Source organism: Ostrea edulis, chromosome 1 (genome assembly GCF_947568905.1).
Source record: "Ostrea edulis chromosome 1, xbOstEdul1.1, whole genome shotgun sequence".
Taxonomy (NCBI): Eukaryota; Metazoa; Mollusca; class Bivalvia; order Ostreida; family Ostreidae; genus Ostrea; species Ostrea edulis.
In genome coordinates, this window is record NC_079164.1 from 76,683,115 (window position 1) to 76,703,114 (window position 20,000).

Sequence of the window (20,000 nt, forward strand, 5' to 3'; positions counted from 1 at the left end):
AAAGTCATAACCCTTTCAATTACTAAAACAGTGGTCTTGGTTTTAATCTATCTACTAGACAAGGGACTTACTGGTGTCAATTCCCGTCAGGTTTCTTCTTTGCTGGGGACCGTTTCCGTAAGTCAAGGTTGTGTATGGCATATCATCTTCCCCGACCTCCTCATCAACTGTCCCTGTTTGATAATAGCATTACGCAAAATTAGATCACTGATGTCGTTTTCTAAACTTATTGTAAGTAAAGGCTTCAATCTATGAACAAGTATCTCCTCACCCAGAATGTCATTGCCTCTGCTTGGATAACCAGCTATCATGAAGGCATGGGAATGATCCGCCGTCACTACTAGCAACGTGTCATCAGTATCCGTCATTTCCTTGGCAACCTGGACTGCACTGTCGAACATAACTGTCTCTAACAGAGCAGCGGCGGCTTGAGTAGCATGGTGACCGTGGTCTATTCTCCCGCCTATTAAAGAAACAATATGCAACATGTACGAATACAAAAAGAAATATGCTAGAGTTATGAATACCATTGACAAATGACGTCAAATTAAACAAGATTATCATTAAAATGGTTTATTTCATACATGCCATTAAGACTGAAATTCAAGTAACAAATACAGTACTTGAAAACCCCCAGTATAGGTCTACATTTATCCCCCACCGACCCTTTGGATCATCCCCATCATTTTGATTTAGCATTGTAGATAAAAACCAAACAGCCGATGAAAGGAAATGTAAACAAAAATCAAACCGCCAATCAAAGAAGGTGTAAAAATACGCTAAACCAAACAGCCAATCAAATGAAGTGTAAATATACGCTAAACCTATTGTCACGTTCTTTACATAGATAGCCGTCGAACAATATGCAAAACAAGCATTCTGAGAGTATTGCATGACAATACATAGTCCCCTACCTGTCACATAAATTACTATACCGCAACAATATTCAGTAGGTTATGTTAAAGGGGAAAATCAATATATGCACCCAGGGGTGCATGAACCGAGTTGCATGGGATACATTGTAAAGTCAGGAATGATGTGGCATATTTATGATTGTGAATATTCGGATTTAAACTTTTAGAGTTATCATGCAGATCCAGATATTTCTAAAATTTTCAATCTTTTCTCAGCACTGTGACCTTGACTTTTTTCCCCCCAAAATCAATAGGGGGTCTTCCTAGCCTGCTATCCAACAATATAACCAAGTTTCATTTGATTCAGTTTTAAACTTTTCGAGTTACTGTCCAGAAACCATATTTGTCTGAAGTTTTCAATCTGTTTTCGGTCACTGTGACCTTGACCTTTGACCTTTATTTCTCCAAAAATCAATAGGGGCCTTGCTTTGTTGGTAGCCAACAATATCCAAGTTTCATTTGATTTAAATTTTAAAAAAATTGAGTTATCCTCCTGAAACCAAACTTTTTTGAAATTTCGGTCACTTTGACTTTTGACCTATTTTCTCCAAAATCAATAGGGGTCTTCCTTACCTGGTACATAACAATATCTTTAAGTATCATTTGATTCGGATTTAAACTTTCTGAGTTATCATCTGGAAACCAAATTTCTCTGAAATTTTCATTCTATTTTCAGTCACTGTGACCTTGACCTTTAATTTATTTTCTCCAAAATCAATAGGGGTCTTCCTTACCTGGTACATAACATTATCTTAAAGTACCATTTGATTCGGATTTAAACTTTCTGAGTTATCATCTGAAATTTTCGGTCACTGTGACCTTGACCTATTTTCTCCAAAATACATAGGGGTCTTCCTTACCTGGTACCTGACAATATCTTTAAGTATCATTTGATTCGGATTTAAACTTTCTTAGTTATCATCCGGAAACCAAATTTTTTCTGAAATTTTCATTCTATTTTCGTCACTGTGACCTTGACCTTTGACCATTTTTCTCCAAAATTAATAGGGGTCTTCCTTACCTAGTACCCAACAATATATCAAAGTTTCATTTCATAAGATTATAAACTTGTCGAGTTATCATCCGGAAACCATGTTGATGCCCAACCGCCCGCCCGCCCACCCAAACCAATAGCCGAGTTCAACTTCGTTGCAACTCGGCTAAAAATTGGGTAACCAGGATAGGAATGGTTGGAAATCAACTACTATTCAGTTACAAAGACAACACCAGGAAAAAAGACAAATTTATGATAAGGTTTAAGTCGTTAATCAAGTTAATGAACAGGAAAATGTAGGTGATTATAGATAAATTACCTACATTTTGTATTACTATGCTAGAAGTTTTAATATAAGTGTAGTACTCTTATCTATAGAAATAAGAAACTTGGATGTTAACTAATAATTCATGCTATATTTTTAAGTCCAAGGGTCATAACTAAGTGAAAAAAATCAACGGACCGAGACGACATTCGAACTTGATCTGTAACTTGTTATGGCAAAGCAATGTACCAAATATCAAATGAACATCTGCAAGCATAACCAAAAAATTCTGGAAAACTGATAATGCATGCTATTTTTCTAAGTCCAAGGGTCATAACTAAGTGAAAAATCAACGGACCGAGACGAAAATCGAACTTGATCTGTAATTTTTATAGCAAAGCAATATACCAAATATCAATTGAATGTCTGCAAGAACAGAGAAAAAAGTGGGGAAAACTGATCTGACGGAGAGACAGACGGGCGGAGCGCAAACTTAAAGTCTCCTTTGACTTCGTCGGTAGGAGACTACAAAACGAACTAGGGGGAAACACGTTCAATTTTTAAATACCAATATTCCAACCATTAACGAAAATGTCCACTCGAAACCTTACTTCCTTGTTATGTGAACCTTATAGCTCAAGTCTTCGAAACAATTCATTGTCTTCCCATAGATGTGTAACGTAGTGTACTATGATGTCATAAATTCATTGTTTACATCTACTTGCAGACTAATGTAAAAAATAGATCAATGATAAAGGTTGAGCAAAGAATATCGCCGACTTAATTGATTTTCTTCACCCTCCTAAACTTAATCATGGGACTAATTTTGAGGGTAAACGTAGACTGATACTTTGGTATGCTGATGCGAAGATAGCAACACGTTTATCTAGCATAATCTGTGTTCAGTTCAGTTATCCATACTTTTACAACAATTGCTCAGTTTTGACACCTTGAATAATACACAGTAATAATCAAGAATTCGTCTGCACAGCGCGTTAGTTACATTGATTACCATATAATAAAAATGATGAAGATAAAGAAAAGGTGAAGACAATGAATAATGTATGAGCCATACAAAATTAAGAGTTGGCAAACACAGACCCCTGGACAAACAAGAGGAGGAATCAGGTGCCTAGGAAGAGGTAAGATCCCCTGTCGACCGGCTACAACCGCCTTGAACCCTATATGTCGATCAGTTTAACGGAGTACTCCGTAGTCAAAATCGGTATGTAACGAATGGACTAACAATTGGTATGAAACACGTCAGACAGCATTTGACCCAATGGCAGTTGTATTGGCACACTAGATAGTTATAACGACCATAGAATTTGTGAAATGCTAAATTTATACGAGACTGTTGAAACCTCTGTAACATCAACATATTTGTTGCCTGCATCGACTTAAAAACTGATCGTATGCAGAACAAGCTCAAGAACAAGAATCAGTTGAGAGACATAAACACAATGTGCAGGTGATAAAGGAATATTGCTACTAGATACGGTAAGTTGACGACGGGGAAACTGATGTCATCCCGTTTGTCATAAAGTTGAATTGTTAGTTTGCTGGCAACATCTATGTTCAATAAAATATCTAAGTGGGAAGCAGATGTGGAAGACTGTGGTATCTTTTACTTCGAGTTCAATGATCACAATCTAATCTCATCTATTTCAAACTCCAGAAAAACACTCCCGTACGTTGTAATTGATTTAACATTATTCCTGTCTAACCCAAGGTATCTATCCTGTTCAATTTTAATATACCTTCTACAAGAAGAAAGTATCCCTTGTCATTTTTCTGTAGGATTTCTATGGCTTTTTTCGTCATTTCCGCCAGAGATGGTTCCCCAGAGGGACCTTTCTCTCGCTGATACTCGTACTGCATATGTGACGACTCAAACAAACCTGAAAGGGTAAGTAACCAAAATCAGAGATTCACAGTACTTCAATTAAAGTAAACATTTCCGAGTACCTGCCACATACACCGCACGTTTTGAATAACTGTTCATTAGATTAGGCATTTTGTGGTAATTGTCAATTGGACTAGACGTTCTGCGGTAACTATTTTAAAGTACACAGAGAGGTTTGTGGTATCTGTCGAGTAGACTAGACGTTTTGTAATACATGTATCTGTCAAGCGGAAGAGACATTTTGAGGTAACTGTCAAGTAGACTAGATGTTTTGTGGTAACAGTTAAGTGATGTAGACATTTTGTGGTATCTGCCAAGTGGACTAAACGTTCTGTTGTACCTGTCTAGTGGAGAAGACGCTTTTTGGTAACTGTCAGATGTAGTTTATTTCCTGGTAATTGTCAATTTACTGGCTTATCATTACATGGTAATTGTCAGTTAAACTAGAAATTTAGTGATAACTGACAAATAGGCGAGAATGTATGATTATTGTCAATTATGATTGAGAAGTTTTGCTAATGGTCTTTTTTGTGCTAGCTGTCAAACCGAGTATATCGTATTTTATGGTATTGTCAATAGGCTTGCGATATGTTGACAACTGTCAGTTTGACAAGGTAGATTATGACTCTATGGAGTTCAGATTAAGCCAAAGGGTTTGATAAGTTTAAAAAGTTTCTGGTATAGTGACATCATATGGAACAAAAACTATTGGCAATATGTACTCACAAAGTTCAGAACAAACGTTCATCAAATTAACAATTTCAAAACATAACGACATGTTGAACTTTGTACTCTCACAAGATTCATACCTATAATTTGTTTTGGTGTGTACTCTCACAACAAATGTCACACCTGTATGATTTGAAGCTTGAACTCTCAAAATACATATCATACCTAATACGTAATCTGTGACTTTTGGATCAATGGCGTTAAACCCCGCGTTATTCCAGACGTAGCTGTGCGACGCATTGTCCGCCTGCTTCTGACGAATCCATTCCTGTTCCGAAAATCAATCAGAGAGAAATTAAATTAATTATTACATGTAAGTTTGTTGGGTTTATTATGAAATTGGCGTGAACTATCTTCAGATAAAAATAAGATCTAAATAATATATTAAAGAAACCATGGATGAACTGCCTGTAAACATTCTATGATATATGCATTTTGTCTTGGAAGGAACTGATTAGTAGTATTACATCAACGAGGTCCATGTCGGGTCTCTGATAGTAAGACGTGTAGTTTAGTTCCGGGTCTGTTTTGTTTGTGGACAAGAAAAATCTTCGCCCTCCACCCATTAACACCTGTCAAAATACAAAATAATGTGATCAATCTTTTTACTTTGAAGTGAAAATATAATTCGGAATATAAACATATACTTAGAGACTGCCAACTATTTGTGACGGAAAAATATGTTTTCAACTCAGCATAAAAACCAAGAAGGATAACTCCCGTAATATACATGTACCTTTGTACAGCATTTGTTATTATGTAGATGTCAAAGCTTTCAATAATGAATAATAGTGTACAGGAAGGGAAATAGCAATGGTTGAACATTGATGAATTTTTTTCCCTTCAAAACATGAAATAGCTTAATTATATATGGAATATAATGTGACATTGTATGAGGAGGTCATTGAGAACTTTATTGTTTTCAATATTCTATTGAATTTTTCTACATATTAATGAATGGGATATCCCGTGGGGATCCGGGTGAGAATAGGTCCTTAGTACCTCTTGCTTGTCGTAAGAGGCGACTAAATGGGGCGGTCCTTCGAATGAGACAGCAAAAAGCGAGGCCCCGTGTCACAGCAGGTGTGGCACGATAAAAGTCCCTCCCTGGTCAAAGGCCGTAAGCGCCGAGCATAAGCCTAAATTTTGCAGCCCTTTACCGGCAATGGTGACGTCTCCATATGAGTGAAATATTCTCGAGAGGGACGTTAAACAATATAGAATCAATCAATGAATGAATGAATGGGGTAAATAGCTGAGGATTTTTAAATAGAGTTAACTGCATGAGGTAAAGAATAGCGTTCAAAGTTGGTTCATTTTCTATCAACATTGTGAAGTGTTTGATCTGATTGAAGACACTAGGCATTTAGAATTTAAATATTAAAGTTTTCTGATGACAAGTGTATATCAGTAGGTATCGTGTATGCAGGATATAGAAATAGGAACACTGCCAAGCACGTGTAAGACGAGAATCCATTTTGTCAAACTCGTACACGTAGTTCGGGTTCAGTTGTCCATAAGAACTTTTGCAGAATGGCTATCTTTTGAACGATAGGCTAAATTGTTCGTGAGGATCGGTGTAATTTTGTGCAAGTGCCGAGTATCAGAAATCGAAAATACTAGTAACTGGTAAAAAAAAATTAATATTAATTACTAGTATTTATAAATGAAATAACTTTTATGAAGTTATTACTGTTTAGATTGGTGATATGGTAGAAGAGGGTTGTGTATATACATCATAGTCCAGGACAACTAGCTTCTATTTCTATATTTTCTATCTATGTCATTTAAACTCTTTCAGAATATCCGTGTATTTTGGGGGCGAATTAAATATAAGTGAACAGCAATAAACAGAATAAGCTTGTATATCTAACAGCCTCCGTGGAGATTCCAGGCAGACCAGTCAAGTAGACTCTTTAGGCTTTACTAGTCTGAAAATTTTCATGAACAGTTCTACAAAGTTTCAGTCATGAAAATCATTCGACATATGTATAAAAAAAAAAAAAAAAAAAAAAAAAATCATTCGACATATGTATAAAAAAAAAAAAAAAATAAAAAAAAAAAAATAAATAAATAAATAAACCTCGACCTCTAAAGACCGAGTGTGTATACATTTTTATGAATGCTGACATAACTACAAAAGTTCCAGGAGGGTTTTTTTTTTTATTATTTATTTAGAACAATGTTTCTCTCACATGTTAACAACAACGAAAGTTGTTTTCAAAGATTTCCGGTGAGCATGCAGAAATAGCAAGGATATAATTTCAATAAAAATATATGGATGACGTCACAAGCGGCAGATCATTTTCCACATGTTTGTGATACCATAGTATCTAACACACACAAGTGTTGAAATATAAATTCATTTGCTTTCTCACATCTATGTCGGAGTTGTTCATAACGAGCTGATAGGCAATGTCTGTACACAGAGGATCCACCATGTCCTGTATCAGGTTGTACGAACCTTCCCACGAACGACTTGCTGAATGACAATACGCTGCTGCTGGTGTGGCATGTGTCAGCCTTGCTGTAGTTACTATACCCACTGACTTCCCTTCGAAAAGTTTGTACAGCAATTATAAAAGTTCTGGTGTGATGGATATAAATCTAAAGAGTTATGAAAACCATTCTAATGATTTTGATTTTGTTCACAAACCTCAGCGGCTTGCACACATTGATTAAACATCATGTACTAACCTTTCTGTTTTGACATGCGTAGGATGGAGTCCACTTCAGCGCCAGTGGATGATGTACAGTTTTTGTAGTCGGCCCTGTCGTCCATTCCCAGCACCCCGCTTTTGGTTTTCACCCCACAAAGAAAGGCTGTAGCCGTCCCTGCTGAATCGGGCACCTGTTCGTCCGTTGTGTATGTCTGAAAAGGTAATTGACTGTATGAATACACTAAAAGAATAGATTCCATTTTCGGCAATCAGTATGTAAACATTTAAGCATCGGATGTGTCTTTTTTATCCATAAAAACTTAGAAATCCCCACAGCGCTTTGTTTAATTCTTTGTTTTAGAGGATTCCTTTTACACGTGTTTAAAACCTGCACGTTTCTCAAAATGTCCAAAGCTACATAGGCGTTTTAGTTTGCTATAAAAAGAATGTGTCACCTTTCTTGTTAAAATTCCCTGTTTTCTGAATGGTTATACACGTAGAGTACAGTGCAATGGACGATTAAAGGTCTTCCGATGTTGCACCCCGTAACATACGTAACAGTCGACAAGGGGATGCTTACTCCACCTAGGCACCTGATCCCACCTCTGGTATGGCCAGGGCTTCGTATTTGTCCCACTATTACTTTTGTATTCGTTATACTAGTAGTTATGACATTGATCACTGTTCGTTATTACCTTTTCGTGTACTGTTTTACTTGAAACAGATTATTTTGCGTCATCGTGAAAAACTGCAGTTTCCCTTTAAGGGAAAGAAAAATTACCATCTAAGGTGCAATATCAGTCATTAAAAAAATCCATTTAAGGTGCCTCATCCCCATAAAAACTCCTATCTGAGGTGCAACATCCCAAAAAAAAAAAACAATTGTCAATTGAGGTGCAATAAGCATTATAAAATGTTCCATGTTAGGTGCAACATCTTTCACAAAAAGTGCCATCTAGGATGTAACATCCCTTTAAAAGTTCTATCTAAGGTGCAACATTCCGCATCTCGTATTAGAGACATTAAAAACAAAAATGCGTACCATCAAAACAAAAGTACGTACCATTTATCCTTCTGTATGTAGTAAACGAAAAGTGATGAAAGATTCAAATAGGTTATATGAGGAATATGTATTGGTTCCAGCTTACAAAGCTTGAAACATCATTGTCTTTGTTCATAATGGTTATTATTTCAAATGAAAGGCTAAGATAACGAACAGTGATCTTAAACATACTTGTCTTGAATTCCACAAATTGTAATCTAAGCTATACTCTAGGTTCACTTTGCAAAGACAAATTTCTTTAAAACCACGTTTCCGTTTTAAACATGCTTCATATCCTAGTCAATGGGAGGAATGAATATGAGCTACCGTATCTTTAAAGATTTGTTGTAAACTTACAAACAGATGTGCATTGCAGGACCCAGTACACGCGCTGTTATATTACAAACTTTACACAAAATATATCAATGCTGTGAAGGAGAAACTTCAGACGTACTGTGTCACAACATATGCAGAAGTACGGCGTAGTTTAAATCAAATGTGGGTTCCCCAAACTTCCAAAGAATTCTAGTAAATTTTGAATAACAAAACTATTCCAAAATCAACAGCTACTTTATCAATTCCTCACGATAGATTAAAGACTAGGCATTTTGACACCATAAACATCAATAGAACTTAGAAATGTTTATATCTTCTGATAAGTCATCTAAAAATTAATTTGTTAAACTACTCTAATTCTACGCATAGGTACTCTGAAATTGATATTGAAAAGATGTTGCAGTTCTTCATTGACAGAATCTATTTAGTATCTTTGGGGATCAGGTCTTTCAACTGCCTTGGAATTCCCATGGACACAAATCATGCTTCTGTATTAGCTGACCTTTTTTTTTTGTTTTCTTATGACGCAGACTTTATAAACTTCTAAATGAGGAGAAAAAATATCTTGCTGTGGCCTTCAAGTCGACATTTAAATATATCGAATACATTTTATTCATCAACAATACTAACTTTCATTCATGTTTCGATTCAATATATCCCAATGAACTCGAAGTAAAAGACACCACAGAAACTTCCATATCTGTTTTATATTTGGATATTTTACTGAACATATACATTAACGGCAAGCAAACATTTTGACAAACGGGATAACTTCAGCTCCTCCACTGTTAACGTCCCATAGTTATATAATACTATTTCATTATCACCTGCATGTGGTGTTTATGGTCTCAACTGATTCTATATGCAAAAACATGCTCATCGTATGATCAATTTAAAAATCGAAGCAGGCTGCTGACAATTAAATCGATGTTACGCGGATTTCAACAGTTTTATTCAAAGTCAGCATTTCATAAATCCTATGATCCTTATAATGATTCGCTTTACAAATACAGCCTGTCATTAGATCTACTGCTGTCTAAAGTGTTCCATACCAATTATGTGGTTGTTCTTTACCTACTGATTTTGACTACGGATTACTCCGTTTACCTGATCAAGATAGAGAGCTCACGGCATGTATCATAAAAATTGTCTTTTGAAGTGTAACATTCCACTGAAAAGTTACATGTAAGGTGCAATATCCTGCCCTATAATGCAACATCCCCTCAAAAACATCATCTTAGGAGTAACTGGCGTAACTGTAAGTTTCTTATGCAATTTCTAGCCCAGTTTGTAATCTGCTACAACATATAAGTTACATGTGTTACACATGAAAATGTTTGACGTTATTCCATGAACATAAAAACATCTTCTGATATACCATTAATATATTTTCTTTTTAAACATAAACGTAGTTTATGTCGGGTTAATTTTCTACGTGTACAGAAATAAACGTTTACATGCATTGAATGAACTGTCCAATCCTCGTTCTCCATTGTTGTTACGTCATATAAAAATCATGCCTGGCATTCTCCACGTTTGATGAAAATGTTTCAAGCATTAATTTCCTCTTGAATAATATAGAAAGAAATACACGTTTCGTGGAAATATCGACATCGTTCTCCTTGATTAAGTGCACCAGTATTTGATTTGTATATATGCGTTCTTTGTGACAGGACGGACATTTTGATGTATAATACCGTAACGTTTCCGGATTAGTTGATTCAGTCGTTCTATGTAAGCGTTAGAGAAATATTGAATAAACAATTTCTCAATCACGGACTACAGTAGATGCTGTTTGATCTATGATGTGCATGCGTTTTCTTTTTAGGATACTAAGATGTGACAGCTTCGATACGCTATAGCACCTATAAACAATCAGGAAATACATAATCAAGTCCACAAAGTCCTTATCCTGCATCTAAATCTTTATTTCAAACCCAACCTTCTCTCGTCGACCTCTGAAGAAATACAAACATGCATTAAACACTGAGAACAACAATGACGTCAGAGAATTTAATTCCAACCCCGACTATCATATTCCAAGTAGAAAATTTGTCTAAAAGAACTAAGTCAGTGTGACTTATGTAGGTGGAACCTTAGGACAGTTTTATCAGTGCAGATAAATGTTTTTATCATGACTTAGTATCCCCGGAAAGATGAGCAGGTGCTAATTACTAACAGGAAAAATCGTAATGATACGAGGAATGAATTATACTTGAAATGATCGAAGATGTAAAAAGAAGTTATGAAGTAAAATGTTTATAATGTGAATATAAATATTGCTTAATTAAATTGTATTTATTTCAAGAAACAAAACATGATAAGTACATATCATCAGAATTGTTGAGATTCAAACAAGTGTATATGCACTTGTATCACCTCTCTCTCTCTCTCTCTCTCTCTCTCTCTCTCTCTCTCTCTCTCTCTCAATATTGTTTATAATGAAAATGAATTACAATGCAAATAATGTAAAAATGAATAGTAATGTCAATACTTTTGTAACAATGAAAGATGAGGATAACGAACAGTTACAACTTTAAGGGAAAATTGGGCAAATATGGACCTCTGGATATACCGGAGGTGGGATCACGTGTATAGGAGGAGTAAGCATCCCCTGTCGGCCGGTCACACCCACCGTGAACCCTATATCTTGATTAGGTAGTTATCCGTAGTCAAAATCAGTGTGCCAAGAACGGCCTAACAATTTGTATGAAACATGTCAGATAGCATTTGACCTTATGGTAGGTTGTATTGGCAAACTAGATCATTATAACCATAGAATTAGCAAAATGCTGACTTTACATGAGACCGTTGAAACTCCTGTAATATCGACTTGCTTGTCAGTAGCCTGCCTTGATTTAAAAACTGACTATACGCATTACAATAAATCGAAGATGCATGATCGTTTTCAAATTCGTAAAATAATTTTGTTTCCCTCTACAAAAATATTCTTAATGGATGATTAACTTACTTGTGGAGGTAAATATAATTCTTGAAATACATGTATGTACCTTTATGAGTCCTAATTCTGAAAATTCTTCAAACACTAGCTTTGACTCCTCTCCGGTTTCGTTTTGCTGTTGCCCCTTGTAGATCCGCGCCGCTGTTATGGTTGGAATTCCCATTCCATCTCCCAGGAATAAAATAACGTTTTTAGCTATGTTAGTATTCCACTGCTTTTGCAAATTTTTCTTCAGGTTTTCTTGTGCCATAGAATTCCAGAATTGTGCATCTGTAAAAAGTTTTCTATCTGAGCATTTCATTTACCATATCAAGCCAATTTGATTTATGTATTTATAAGTTTTAAAATTACTGAAGAACGTTGAATTATCTCAGATTGAACGTGTATTGGCCAAACAATTCACTAAAAAGACTATATCTTTATTCTTATGAAGTATGATAGTCTCAAACTGCATTAAGTCGAATATTGAAACATTGGACTTCATCCGGATAGCATTTGACGTCTGCATCGCTGCTGTAAAAAACGTGTGATATTTTCAATACAAAGCTGTATATTAATAGTGATATTACTGTACAAAGTTATGGATTGATTGTGACGTTATACGGTACATAATACCGGCAGCGGTAGCTCAGTGGTAGAGCCATCGTCGGATACCCAAAGCTGATCTCGTCTTCAAAGCATTACCCGTAGGCAAACTAGCCAAAATATCGTCGTTAGATATGCAAATTCGTCTATTTTAGACAACCAATCAGATAATCTCACTGTAAATTTGGAGCTCTTCAATTTGAGGTTACGTTATTGATTTGCTTGGTATACAGTAATGGTGCAATAAAACGTGCGAGTTTTGTTTTAAAACGATAAGAGACAAGAGTTACTGACGTCAAGTACAACTCAAGAACAATATGGGAATATATATAATATATCAAACTGGGAATTGCATCAGTGAATGGATTAGTTTGCAGTCGGTGTGTTAACAAGCTGAATCGGATTAAGAAACTGAACGGAGACACTCAGACCAAAGTATGATGTTGAAGCAAGAACGAGACAAACTGCTGCAAACCATCAACCAAATACCGGGTGTTGTTAAGAACTACCAGAATACCTCAACGCCAAGGAGAGAGAGAGAGAGCAGGGGCATAGCTAGGGTACTTTTGATGTGGACGCCCGAGTAGGCAGGGGGTTTGGGGCCGCCTTAAGGTCCCCAATGGGTCCAGGGCGAAGCCCCCGAAAGCTGGTAAATTTAGGCGATTTCGATGTGTATATTCGACCCTCATGATCGCATTTTTCTTACACTTTATAAAATTTGTTACGCAGCCATATTCGAGGTCTGTTCTGTTTTTGTACGAAATGCGGACAAACACTTGTAAAATCTCAAAAATGAGAAAGGATCTGTCCAATATCGTTGTATGACGAACTCACTACAAACAATTTTAGACCTTTGAAGAGACAAAACAAATACGTATGGTTATTGACCTAGAATATCCGGTTTAAAACAGTCAGAGTGGTTAACTGGTTTAGACAGACCAAGTAATTGACTGATCTCTATCTCTCCTTTTTTTCAAAAATGATGTGGACGTTTGTGCGCACAAACGTACGCCTGGCTACGCGCCTGGAGAGAGAGAGTGAGTGAGAGACCTTTAGTGAAACCAACACCAAAGTCGAGACTAAAACCAGTTTATTACAAACCCCAAATCGACCAAGTCCTGCACCAAAAACAACCATATTTGATAGGCAATAAGTAGAAGACACTATCAGCGGTGTGTATCCGACGATGTGGTAGAGTGTCCGCTTCGTAACCTGACCAAACGCTCGGCATTTAGAAGTGAGAATCACGGGTCTTTCGGATATACATGTTACCTTAAAAACGTAGGTTTCGTGTCGCAGCAGGTATTGGCACGATAAAGAACCCTCACTGCTACGGCCCTGAGCGCTAAGCATAGGTCTAAATTTGTGGTATTTCACCTACAGCTGCTGACGTCTCGGTATGAGTGTTAAATTCTCGACCGGATGTATAACAATCAATCAGTCGTAACCGGAAGTCGTGAGTTCGAGCCTCGCTCGTGTCATGGCCGCGTCAAACCTAAGATTAAAACATAAGGTGAGTGATTGCTCCTTCGCCAAACGCTCGGCATTTAGATTGGCTTGATCACTGCTATGGCCTTGAACGTTAAGCATAGGTCTGAATTCGTAGTACTTCACCTGCAGCTGGTGACGTCTCAATATGAGTGAAAAATCCTCGACGGGATGTAAAACAAACATGACAATACGAACGGTACAAAGCTGTATATGAAAAGTGGCATTACCTTGTGCTGCTGTCTGGGTTAAGTTAGAACGGTACAAAGCTGTATATAAAAAGTGGCATTACCTTGTGCTGCTGTCTGGTACAAAGCTGTATATAAAAAGTGGCATTACCTTGTGCTGCTGTCTGGGTTAAGTATACAAATCCGAGGATCAAGATGTTGAACTGAAATTTACAAATACTTGTAAATATTTTTCCCGTCACAAGGCTGCATGGCCATAAACTGAGAATAAACTGCAAGGGTCAAATTCCCAAATAAATCTAATCCAATATTGATATCTAAAAGTCGATGAATTTATGATGACACTCGAAATGTCAATAATGTATACACAGTTGTATTTGTGTGATTTCAGCAAGTTAAGGGAATATTTGTACACAATATGTCTAACTTTCTTACCCGAGTCCATTCTTAGTTTATGACCTTGAATACAAACTTGTTTTGCACTGAACGATGAAAGCCATTCGGACCTAACAGAGATCTAAGTTTACCCTCCGCTGAGCCTAGAGATTTTAAAAATTGGACATGCGCATTGAATTTCAAAAGGGCAAACAAATAAAGCAATAAAACAAGTCACTGGATGAAGAGTCACTTTTTCAATGTCAAAATGAAAACTACAAATAGTAAAGACAGCATTGTTTCTTGCACTCTTTGCGGGCAGTTAGCGTCACACCTATACTAATCTTTCCCGGACGCGGTTTCTGACTAATGATACATTATATAAGGCAGTCTTTCCTACATCATTGTAGTTTCAATTTTGGCATCGGGAAGTAAGCATGATAAATCAAAAAATTATTCTCAAAATGCATTGTCTTTGTCACCTAATTTGTTGCGACATTGTCACATCATCTATTTCGTCGATTTGAAAATCCTCACAAAGCACAGAACAAACGTTATTAAAACAATGTCTATGCAGAATCCCCCCCCCCCCCCCCCCCGCTATTTTAATTGCTCGTTCATTAAGATGTCCATCGTCTCTGAGCTTTTAGTCACCTATGCCGTTTCAATATGATTGCTTAATCCGATGACAATATCAAAACACAGAATGTTTGCCGGGGTTGTGTCACAAGTCATTTAGAATACTTGTTTCCTTCTCGGCTCGAGCCGTCGCTCTCGTCTAAAGCTGTATGACCCGATGTTCATGTATTATTTTTGTACATAATTACTTTAAAGCAGATTAATTACTTTATAAAGTTATTAACTTTCCCTTAATTACATGCTTGAAAACATCTGCATGTAAAAGAAAACAGTGCGAATATTATTTAGAAAGTAAATATAGTGGGTACATATATAAATCATCCCATAATAGACGTCTATAAATAGACCCACGCGCGACAGGGGAATCCCAACATGATGTATTAACTCATACGCAACTGTCTAGTTTTAAGGCTGAAAGAGCGTAAAACAACGAATTACTAAGAGGTATTTGATATTTTTATTTCTATTAAACTTATGGTACGGTACTATTATAACAAAATATACAGCTTTACACAGATAAGACCACCGATGACCTGAAAGTTTGAACTGGTCACTTGAAATGGCAGAGTGACGCGGTTATTTGTAAACATCGATTTAAAATCAAATTATTTTGGGTTAAAACAGGTGAAATAATTTATGATATGTCGTACAGTCTCATAACTACAAACGTGCGATGATTTAATAGCGTTTTTACGAGATAGAAAAAAATATTGTAATTCGGACCATACAGCTTTAAGCTATGCTGCGTATCTCTGGAAACTTGTGATGTTTATTCGGCATTTGCTACATGTAGCCTAACCTAATTGGAACGATTTCCACTGGGTTGCAAAGTTGTGCAAAGAGTTGTATCACATGCTTTTCCTCGCCTTCCTGAGAGTTTATGAAACCGAGGGTAAAGGTAGACGAAGGATCTGGTTTGTGAATGTGTTGATATAATATAACCGCTTAGCTTTAAAATCTTTTTTTTTTTAAATACGAGAGTTATGATTATTTCATAGACCGTTGTGTGAAGAAATGAAGATAATTCAAGGTAATCAATCTCATAAATATCCTATAAAAGGTACAAAATTAAGAGATGGGCAAACATGGATCCCTGGACACAGCAGAGGTGGGATCAACAATCTAATTAAAATCAGACTTCTTAGATCCGCGCCTTATACTTTGCGTAAGAAGCTATTCAAGAGTATACCATATTATATGAATGTAATTCGGTAAGATATATATACACGTATTATTAAAACTCATTATTGTTATGTAGTAAGTCTAAAGATAACTCAATATATTTGGGGTGTTGCTAAGACGGGGAATTGAAACCGGAACGGAAAATATTTTATGCAATGATATCAGGAGGAGGTCAGCATTTTGTAAAATCAAAAGGCTTATGAACAAGGGAAACAGAAATTATAAACAGAACGGGAAGACATACTAAGAATCCACCATTTGATATACTACCTACAAATACACAATATCCACATGCATACATAGATTTGTCTTTAGAGCAAAAAATACTGAAACATGTATTTATGCCCAAAGGCAGATCCAACGCCGGCAACCCCACCCCTTGTTTAGTGTGTTTCCCCAGACCTCTGAGACTGTAACCCTCCGTTCTGTATGGATCCAAAACGAATTGCACATGGTGTTTAATCAACTTCGGATATGTACTTTGTGCTTAATCAACCCCCCCCCCCCCTCTTTCCAACTTTTAAAACTTTTTTTCAGTCAAGCCGAAAGCCTACATCAAAGGGGAGACGAATTTTATTTATATTGATATGTTTCACAGGGGCCTGAGACACCATTTTTAAGCGCTAAGCGTAGCTTAAGTGCTTATTGCCGCCAGTTGGATTTTGCTTTCGTCATCATGTTTCCGGTTTATCGCCACCTATAGGCGAATTTATGCATCGCTGTAGTCAACAAGTCGTGTTTAAAGTAGTCGTAATTTTACAACCGATCTAGCACGGGGATAACATTCATATCTGCAGTTGCATTTTTTTTCTTCGGAAATACAGTTCGTTGAACAGTGAATAAAATATGTATAAAAATGGTGATATTTTTGTTCTCATTCTTGGGAAAAGTGAGACACAGATGCAGGTCATTCTTCAGTTAAAATTCCCATTTGAATCTGCGTCTGTAATAATTAAAGTGATTCAAAATGTAAAATTGAATAAGAATATGTATATGAAACCGTTTTAGCTAGGGTGCCTTTGCACTGTTACCTTCGCATGGCGCTTAGAGGCCAGGAAAATCAATTTGCATGGTGCAATCTATAATTAGAAGCCACGTCATTAAGCTATACACGAGTCGGGAGGGTTTTCCACTTGTGTTTTGGCTGCTGTTCCGACTCAGTAAAATTTTTGTCCGACGCAGCAAAAATGTGTGTAACACAGTAAAAAAAATAACTGATCCGCGTCCATTGTGAACGAGAAAGAATTTGTGCACTATTATGCTTTGACAGCGAAGGACAGAGATCGGTGTCTCAGAAGGATGATATTGCGTAACTGCTTACACCTTCCCCGATCATATAAAAATTTAGATGATGCAATGGTGTAACTTAAGCTTACTTTATTATTTCTAAACGACCAAGATATTCTTCAGAATCATCGTCAACACTATCAAATTTGATTTCGTGATTTAGTTTCAAAAATGAGACTAAAAATAATAGTCTTGGGGCAAGGAAAAGATAAAAGGTACAATATTATATTATATTATATTATGGAAGACAATACCCCGGTTTCAAGTATTCAAAACACCGCGTGGAATTTTATGAGGGCTGTATACTGAAATACATATGTATAGAACAAAAGTTAGATAAACATTGCCATTGTGTCAAGCATGAATGTGAAATGGTTTGCGGTCCACAGCACGCTACATACAACGAAAAGTAATCGTGTTTTCAATTTCTTTGTACTTCAAACAAACAGTTGACAATGACATGCATATGCTACATGTATTTCCGAACGTACAAATGATGAAGAAGGGGGAGGGGCATGGAAGTACTGTCGTTGTTCCCTGTCCCCACATTTTGTTTTCGCTGAACGATCTTTTCATATAAAAAAGACGCATTTAGTTTTTTGGTGAGATGCCTCTTCATTATTTCTAACAGCGGTTTGAACATTACCGTTTGAAAATTACTTTTGTAACTTTTCAGTGCCTAGTTTGGGATTCTCATTTAGCTACATTTACATGTTGTAAATCTTGCATATTTATTGCGAGTTACTTCTGTTACGTTTTTTTTTTTTTCAATTTGGAACTCCTACACAAGCTTCGAATCTTATGGTTTTTTTGCTAAGGTTGTTAGCATTTTCATATAAAGAACTGTTTTATAAAATTAAAACAATAGCAATGTGTATTATGTCTCATTCAGACAAACGGATGAGTCTCCTTTGCAATATGAATATGAGCTTTTACACAAGAAGTGTAATACACACAAGTTGATGAGTACAGCGTTTAGTGTACCTATGTACAAACTCTTGGGGTTTTTTTGTTTTTTTGTTTTTTTTTGTTTTAGATTTATGTATAACAAACAATCACTACAATTGCTAAATGTAAATCCATGCTTATATGTTAATCAAATTCATCATCATATTTGAATTAGTATATCCTCTTGCACTAACTTTCATGTTAAAAATGAGCTATCTCCACTCTTGTTGATGACGCAGTATTCAGTTTCAAAGTAATATTGCACATGTATGATGAACATCTTTTCTTAATAACTTCCTAAATTTTGTTTTCAGTTATACGTGAATTTATCGGACTTATTTGGATTCAGATTCTCTCCAACCTGATTTTGAATTGAAAAAAACTTCATTATTGATTACAAAAAATAATTCCACTTTCATGGTTCGATTGCTATTTACAGATAATTATGCACTGGATTCTGGAGTACAAGTCATACAGATGCATGTTTATGTGTGTATTTAAATGATTTCTGGTAAGGTAATGAAATGGATGTAAAGCGTTTCATAATCCTGCATTATTGGTGTGTTTTGAAATGTGGCATTTGTTAGTGTATGTGGTTATGTGTAATTTTCTCTTTTGTCCAGTTTGTTTGTTCCTTTCTATTATAAGTGACTTACATATATGTATCAAACTATTGATTTGTTTCATTTCAGTTGTATTCAAAATATTTCATACACTATTTAACTGGAACACAACAGTAAGTTAGTTGCGTAATAACAATTGAACACTTTATACCGAAAACTACCATTACAACTGTTTTCACATTTTCTACCAAAAACGTTCTTCTCTATAACATCACATCTGTAAGAGAAAAAAATGCATAGTCATGTAGAGCATTTAATTATCCAGGGACCGGAGCAGAGCGGATTAGAAACCCTTGCCTTAGGAAGATGGGTGGGAGCTAAACAGGGTATAAAGTGTTCATTTGTCAAATATTTGAATAACATAGCCTTAAATGCTATTGATTGATTGTATCTTGTTTAACGTTCTTCTCAATAATTTTTAATTCATATGGAGACGTCACCAAGACCGGTGAACGGCTTCAAATTTAGGCCTATGCTCGGCGCTTACGGCCATTGAGCAGTGAGGGTTCTTTAGCGTGCCACACCTACTGTGACACGGGACATCCGTTTTAAAGGCCATCTCCGAGGACCCGTGACATTCACACCTGATGCCGAGAGTTTGGTGATGGAACTGTCACTACCTGTTTAACGAACTAGGTCTGTCGCGGCCGGGATTCGAACCGCGACTGCCCGCATACAGAGCGAAAACTTTACCTCTGGACCACCGCAGCGGTGGTAATGCTATTGATACTAAATTCTGATTATAGATATTTAATAAAAACAGGTGTCCTTTACCAAAATTGTAAATTTCATGATCCAAGGACAGGGTTTTAGTTTAGTGTGGGATCAAAATTATCATAGTGACCATTGTTTTAACAACATCATATAAAATTTATAT

The 20,000-nt window shown here is 36.3% G+C and overlaps 1 protein-coding gene across 3 annotated transcripts in view; it reads right to left on the reverse strand.

Annotated features, from left to right (window-relative positions):
• LOC125680817 (alkaline phosphatase, tissue-nonspecific isozyme-like) overlaps positions 1 to 20,000 on the reverse strand; it is a 26,195-nt gene that overhangs the window by 1,702 nt on the left and 4,493 nt on the right. For 2 of the 3 annotated variants that reach the window (XM_048920589.2, XM_048920597.2), the window contains exons 2-10: positions 14,221 to 14,272; positions 11,858 to 12,078; positions 7,506 to 7,680; positions 7,187 to 7,362; positions 5,276 to 5,380; positions 4,974 to 5,076; positions 3,934 to 4,074; positions 272 to 463; positions 72 to 173 (exon numbers count right to left, since the gene is read on the reverse strand). In XM_048920589.2, the coding sequence (XP_048776546.2) occupies positions 72 to 173; positions 272 to 463; positions 3,934 to 4,074; positions 4,974 to 5,076; positions 5,276 to 5,380; positions 7,187 to 7,362; positions 7,506 to 7,680; positions 11,858 to 12,078; positions 14,221 to 14,272 (1,267 nt within the window). Of the gene's footprint in view, positions 1 to 71; positions 174 to 271; positions 464 to 3,933; positions 4,075 to 4,973; positions 5,077 to 5,275; positions 5,381 to 7,186; positions 7,363 to 7,505; positions 7,681 to 11,857; positions 12,079 to 14,111; positions 14,130 to 14,220; positions 14,273 to 20,000 lie in introns of those variants that run through there. The other variant, XM_048920605.2, reaches the window with a different exon arrangement.